This window comes from Orycteropus afer, unplaced genomic scaffold (genome assembly GCF_000298275.1).
Source record: "Orycteropus afer afer isolate SDZICR_OR568_19922 unplaced genomic scaffold, OryAfe1.0 scaffold00001, whole genome shotgun sequence".
Taxonomy (NCBI): Eukaryota; Metazoa; Chordata; class Mammalia; order Tubulidentata; family Orycteropodidae; genus Orycteropus; species Orycteropus afer.
This window is the reverse complement of record NW_006921588.1, coordinates 25,544,891-25,552,569: the sequence shown is the minus strand read 5'-3', so window position 1 is coordinate 25,552,569 and position 7,679 is coordinate 25,544,891. Positions and strand designations below refer to the sequence as shown.

Sequence of the window (7,679 nt, the reverse complement as noted above, 5' to 3'; positions counted from 1 at the left end):
TGTGCTTTAGGCAAGGATTAACCAGCTCTAACAAGAACACCTTCTGGATTTACCAAAACCCAAACCCATTGCCATAGAGTTGATTCTGACTCAGAGCGAACCTATAGTATATTAATTCTGTGATGCATTTTTCCTAACTCAAATATGCTTTTAGTCAAGAGTTGGCTGACTAGTGAGCTTTTAGCTCTACCTAGCATTCTGGGGGCCATCACCCTTATGGGCTTTTATGTTAATATTTTTTTCAGAAGAGCTTGTCTGGAAAGTTAGGGAATGGAATAAAAGAACCAAGACCTTAGGAGATACTATTTGTGTTTCAGATCTCTCTTTTATTTCTGTTCACTTGGTGAAGACAGGAACAGATTGTATAGGGTAATGGCAATGAAATAGAATTATTAGTGTATTATGAATATTATTATAAATGAACGTCTGTCCAAATTTTATCAAACTTTGTTAAAATTACACAGACTACCAAGAAAGACTTAAAATTGCAAATATAAACAGACCAAAAAAAAAAACCTTCAAAACTTTTTTTTTGTTTTTAGAAATGTAAATTTTTTATATTTAATTACATTATTGGTCATTATCATTGCAATTCAGATGATAATAAAGAAATGGGTCACTGTATTTAAATAGTGTCTAGGAAGTTATTTTTTAAATAACAATAAAAACCAAAAGCCTGATAATTGCTTGTGTAATACAGTGCTAGGAGCTCTGGTAGTGTTATGCCTAAGGCACTTGACTGCTAACCGGAAGGTTGGCAGTTCAAATCCTCCAGCCACCCCTCAGAAGGCAGGTTGGGCAATCTACTTCCGTAGTGATACCGCCTCAGAAACCCAAGGAGGGGTCGCTAAGAGTCGGGTACAACTCGACAGCACATAACAACAACAATGCAGTGCTACTTTTACAAAGGAAAAGATGTCTTACTCAGGTACTCAGTTGATTCTGTTTTTTTTTATGTATAGCTTAGTAATAGAGTCTCCCTAAAACATGAAGACCCTGCCTAACCCCATACTTCTCTTTCTCTTTTAACACATGAGGCAACTAAGGGTGAACAGTTGATTGATTTGTCCATACTTGAATCTTATTTTTCTCTCTAGTGCCAGCACGTTTTCAGCTTTTCTTTGCCACCTCCCTAGACCAAACTACCACCATCTCTCAATTGGACTACTGCTGTAACTATTCTCCTACTCTGATTTTTGTTCTTTATCCATCCATGTGTGTTACTGCGGCCAGAGTTATCTATTAAAAATTTAAGTCTTACCATGAACTCCCCTCCTAAGACTCTTAAAGACTCGCTGTCCTTAAGATAAAGCCCCAGTCTTGAACCACCACCAAGATCCTCCTGATTGGCCTGTGCCTACACCGTATTGCACTTAACCCACTGTTTTTTAAGTTTCAACTATGCTGCTCTTTCAAGCTGGTCCAGTTCCTACTTTCATAGCTGTTTCCTTTTTGCACCCTTCATTCTGCTCCTTCCCTTTTATGTTATTAGTTGCCTTCAAGTTGATTCCGACTCATAGCGACCTCATGTGTGCAGCGTAAAACTCTGTAGAATTTTCAAGGCTCTGACCTTTAGGAAGCAGATTACCAGGTCTTTCCCCTACAGAGCTGTTGGGTGGGTTTGAACCACTGATCTTTCAGTTAGCAGTGGAGTGCTTAACTGTAGCACCATTAGGGCTCCTCTATGAGAACAGGAGCCATATTTGTTTCCAGTGTTGTGGCCAGTATTTAATACTGCATGGCACATGATAGATACTAAATAAGTATTTATTTGTTAGTGACCATTCAAGTACCAACAGAAAGAATTTACATAGTCCTATTCTCTGCCTGTAGCATAGTGGCTAAGACACTTGACTGCTAACCAGAAGGCTGGTGGTTCAAACCCACCAGCCACTCCTCGGAAGGAAGGTTGGGCAATCCTACTTCCGTAGTGATACTGCCTCGGAAACCCAAGGAGGGGTCGCTATGAGTCAGGGCTGACTCGACGGCACATAACAACAACAACAACATTCTCTGCCTGTAGAAATCAGCTAGACAGTACAATTTGGTGCCCTTTGATAAATTTTAAGTCAACCCGTCACCTTTATTCATATTCAAAATGAGAATAACTCCCAAATAAAAGCAAGGATTATAAGGTTATGTAAATCAATTTGTTTGAAAGACTTTCACTCTATAAATCTAATGTGGTATTCAGGCCTTAGGTACTTGTGTGGGCAATTAATGCTTTGTATAGTTTAGAAAATTTAATGTTTTCTTAACTTTTAGCTGTTTTATGAGTGAAAAATATAGTAGTTGAAATTAAGCTTTATTTTTGTCAGCCTATAAATGATGTTACTACTTACCATAACTTAACGAACTAAGGTAACATAAACTGAATAGAGAAAGATAGTTTGCTTGATCTTTGGTGAAAATATCAGTATATATATAAACCTTTAACTAAAAATTTTACCCTAGAAATAATTATGCAGCCTAGAATTTTGGAAAGTTGGTTCCTTCTTGTAAAATTTGTCAAAAGCAGGTATACAGAGTGAATGTTTTCTCTTTCTGATTAATGACTTCAAGCTTTTACCATGCTAATTGCAGGGATTTATATTCCTGCCTTTTCCTGAAGAACTGGAATAGATTTATGATTCTGAACTGTTTCCAACCATTACTTGTAACATGACTGCTTATACCCCGTTGTTGTTATTGTTGTTATGTGCCGTCGAGTCGGACCCGACTCATAGCGACCCCTCCTTGGGTTGCCAAGGCAGTATCATTGCGGAAGTAGATTGCCCCATCTTCCTTCCAAGGAGTTGCTGGTGGGTTTGAACCACCAGCCCTCTGGTTAGCAGTCCGGTGCCTTAGGCACTATGCTACCAGAGCTCCCAGCTTATACCCAGTGGTATAAAGAAATTTAATATTTTACAGGTTATGAGATATAAGGGGCAAAAACCAACCAAGAGCTGTGTTCTGCTGCTTAGCAAACAAACAGTAGTTTAAATTGTTGTTGGCTTTTAGAAACTTACTGATCATCATTATTCTCAAAATGCCAAGTGTGCTACACCTTATTCTATAAATATTGAAGGCTGAACACAAGGTAATCATGGAATTATTTATTAAGAGCTAAGAAGAGTAATTATTGACCATAGTGAAGATGGATGTAAAAGGGATAATGTTCATCAAAATTATATTGCATCATTTTTCCAGCTGTGACCTTGCATATTAAAAATTGTGACATGTGAAAAGAACTCTAATGTCATATTGACTTTTCATAAAAAGTATTTACTGAATGCATAATTGGGTGAGGCAATGTGCATAGATCTCACAGGGTCACAGGAATAAAACAGTCTTAGTAAAGCTACTGAAGAAAATGTTGAGAAATAATAGACAAGATCTCTCTGATGGCTTCTACATTACTCCGAAAACTCACACAAAGTCAAAGACATTGGCAATACAAGTTAAAATAGCTATTTTATTTGCTGTGTCAGTGAGAAAGTATCAGGTACAAATATTTTCATTTAATAAAATGAACGTATCCTTAATTCTAAAAACATCTCTTAAAGGTCTTCATTGTCTGAAACTGCAGACCATTCTGATCTAGTATTTTTTATTTAGTGTCTCCCATGGAAAAAGATGTGGCAGATTTCTTCATGCAAATAACAGAACATATGTAATGTGACTTGTTCACAATAAAAACAAATTGTCCATCTGCATTTGAGTTGCCTGCATGCATGTGAATTAATCTATTATTTTAATTCTGAAACTCTCCTGGAACAACAGAGAACCATTCAGAGTCATAATGGGGTCATGTTTTTGTTGTTTTTTTCCTCACAGTTCCTCAGCAAGACAATTCTGCTTAAAAATATCCCTGTTCCCTAATCATTAATTTAAACTTTATAGGTTAATACTATACTACAGTATAAACTTGTTAAATATACTAGGCTTCCATGCAGGTTTCCTTTTTTAATTACGTATTTTTGCATTAAAAGGATAATGACACTAACCTTATAAATTCTTTTCTATTTGGATTTACATATGCAACACTAAAAAATATGAGATAAATTAAACAAATATTTGAAACATGTTTTAAATAAGTTAAAACTGGCACAGACAGGTAATAGTTAAGTAGAGATTCAAAGGTCATGGAGATGGGATCAAAATGAGGTAATTTAAGTTTTAAGTAGTTTAGTCTCTTTTCACTTCACTTAAGACTTCTCTGAGAGTAACATTTAGTAATTTTCCAATTTACAGATTTTTATACATAGGTACTTAAAAAAGACTAAATGTAACAGGATATTAAGCTCAGAATTTAAAAATCTTGGCTTGAATGATACATATATTAACTATAGAGAATAAGTACAGGGTTATCCTGCTGCTCTGTGATGCTTTGTGCAAATACTAGAAATGATACATCACATGGCTATAATTTTTTTTTTATAAACTTCAAACAAATCTACTCAAATTAAAAGTTAAAGATTGGACATATTTCTGTTGAAAGACTGGAGATAATATTTACGGAGGTTGTTATTCCCTTCATAATGGCATATATTAGAACTTTGGATATAAAAACAAGAAATGATGAACTTTTAAAAAAATAGTGCTTCCATTTTTCAAGTGTACCATTTGTCAAGGAAACAGGAAAAATCAAAAGAATTAAGAAGGCCTCTTATTAGAGTCATTAAAATTCTCTTTGAGCAGGTGCTTTAATAAGTGCAAAGTTGTTATAATTTAAGCTTTGTTTACTGCCAGCAGTATCCTTGCCAAATTTGGCAATTTAAAGGAATGGTTAATTGGATGTTGATTTTGAAATTATAGCAAACAGTTGCAGAAAGCAATAATTTTTAAATGTTGGCATAATTAGTCGTTTATAGTAATTATGTCCATTATCAGAACTTTAAACTTTGATTGTTTTTTTTTCTTTTTCCTAAGTTAGTTTCCTATGTGTTTTTCATACACATAAAATTACAGAATGTTGGTGTGGGGTGTGATACTTTTCATCAAATCTCTTCATTTTACAAAAGAGATAGTTGAGGCTTGGAGAAGTTGTTACTTGCCCGCGATCACACAGCCAATCAGTAACAGGTCTCGGCTAGAATATGACTCCATGTGGGGTTTTCTCCTTCATAATTTAGGTTTTAGGGGAAAGTGAGGATGGGGATGAATGTTCAATTTCTTTGTATCTCTCCTGTTGGAACGTACTTGCATTAACAGCGGGAGGACTTTGTTCCGGATTCTTTTGAAGAAATCTGTAAAACAAGTACTCATCCCGAAATTCATATTCATTGGTAATATGTTGAATGACTCCCCCTTGCACCAGTCTGTCTCCATATATCACAGCTTCACCCCGGTCAGATGCAAGGCCGACTTCAATCAGCCAGTTCACTAGGTCACAGCCACAGAAGGTCCCAGCAGAAGTCTTTGCACCACACCTGTGTGTCAAAGGAATGATTCACCCATATGTTCTGTAAACCTGGTATCAGCACTGCATGATGGAGGGCAAGCAAGGAAACATAGAAGGAAACAGGAAAGATGGCATGATAGTTAAAAGTATGATCGTTAAAATATAGAGGGTTTGTTAACTCGCCTGACCCTGAAGAGACCCACTGGAGAAAAGAATATGCCAGTAATGCTTGTGAAAACAGGAAACTTAAACAACAAAAAATGGCATAGATAATGTAAATGCATCTTCAGAGAAGTATTTTTTTAATAGCAGCGTGGTCTTTTATGAGCAGATCTACCCTGTACACAGCTGAATATTTTATCTTTTATAACTTTATGGAGCCTCCAGGCACATGGTCAAGCAGTTGGCTGCTAACCCAAAGGCAGATGATTTGAACTCCCCGGTAAATTGCAGAAGAGACCTGGTGATCTGTTTTTGTAAAGCTTCCACCCTAGGAAGCCCTATGGGGCGGTTCTGGTCTGTCTGTAGAGTCATTATGAACCACAATTGACTCAGTGGCACACAACGACAACTTATCATACTCTTAATTATAGTAAGTCATTTAATTGTCTCAAGCATTAAGAAATATCTTTTACTGGCTTTCAAGATGGAATTTTTTACTCAAATCAAACTGTATACTTTCAGATTATCATCATGCCCACAAGTAGACTTTCTTCTTGCTAGTCAGAACAAACACACTGATGTGTTTGTCAGGAACTCGCTTCATTAGGAGGCAATGAAAGAGTAAGTAAGATCTGCTTTGCAATAAGTATATGATTTTTTTAAATGTACTTTGATTATGAATCTACTTCTTGATTATGTTGGGTTCCTCAGGTATGTGCAAATAAATAAAGGAAACACAATGCAAAAACAATGAATTCTGCACATTTTCATACAAATATGTAATAGAAAACGTGAATCTGTTCACAAGCATCAGTCAAGCTGTAAAACAAAATGCTTGACAGAAACAGTGGATGAAAATCAAGATGCAATGAGAAATAGGTGACACAATTTTAAAACACTTAACTATAAATGAACATTCATTAGGATTTCATACAAAATTTAGAAGAGGTTAATATACATGAAGATTTGTCAAATACATAAAATCACAATATTTTAAAATCAGTCTTTCACTTAGTGATAATATATTTTAGTACATGTTTGCAACTACAAACATCACTTTCAGCAGAAGCCTGAATATTACAGCCTGTGTCTGAGCCTTCTTCCTGCTTGTTGATCTTTAATTTATAGCCTAAACCTATCCCAGGCACCAACTGAATACTTGTTTTCTGATGTCTGTGATCAGGTAGCTGCTATAACAATAGCCCACGGAGCTGTACCGAGAGGCAGAGAAAGTGCCACTGCAGAGGTGGTAGAGCCTGAAAAGGGGCTGGAACAGGCCAGCACTAGGCCCCCCATACTCATTTGTCCATCTGGGACTGAGGAATCCTGGCAGCTTTGCAAATGGCAAGAGCCGTGCTGCCTGACAGCATCACCATGTGCCTGAAGGAGCCAATGGGGAGTGTTCTTTCTTAATTTTGAAAAGTAGTTTTACATTGCTGAAACTATTCATAAACAGTATATTAAAATCATTTTGTTGAGCCCTTTAAAGGTGGGAAACTAACTTTTCTTCATAGTTTACACCATGTCCCAGGAACTGTGCTAGGCCTACTACATTCACTGTTACCTAATTCTAACAAACCCAAGAGCCAGCTATTTTAAAGAAAAGGAAAATCAAGGTTTAGAGAATTGAACTTTCCCAACATCACACAGCTTTTAAGGGCAAATCCAGGAGTTGAATTTTAGTACGAGTCCACATCCAGTGAGTCCCCATTCCATTATCTACACCAGGCCACCTTCTGGTTATAGTGACATATACCCTACTCCTCACTTACTATCTTGTTATCCAACATTTCACATTTATGACAATAGTGAAAAATCTGACTATTTTGTAGTAAGTGCAAAACTGAGAGGTGAGAGTAATGCTGATTGTAATGGTTAATGTTACGTGTCAACATGGCTGGGCCATGAATCGGTGGTTTGGCAGTTATGTAATCATGTAAGGATGTAGTCCTCCATTTTCACATAATGCTGATTTTCACATACTCAAACTCATTGCTGCTGAGTCAAACCCAACTCATAGCAACCCCTCCTTGGGTTTCCGAGGTGGTATCACTACGGAAGTAGATTGCCCAACCTTCCTTCCAAGGAGTGGCTGGTGGGTTTGAACTGCCAGCCTCCTAGTTAGCAGTCAAAT

General features: G+C 36.7%; 1 protein-coding gene across 1 annotated transcript in view; it reads right to left on the bottom strand.

Moving 5' to 3' along the window:
- Positions 1 to 5,110: 5,110 nt before the first annotated feature.
- GPR155 (G protein-coupled receptor 155) overlaps positions 5,111 to 7,679 on the bottom strand; it is a 38,482-nt gene continuing 35,913 nt past the window's right edge. Inside the window, exon 15 of the mRNA XM_007940399.2 lies at positions 5,111 to 5,411. Within this exon, the coding sequence (XP_007938590.1) occupies positions 5,111 to 5,411 (301 nt within the window). The remainder of the gene's footprint in view (positions 5,412 to 7,679) is intronic.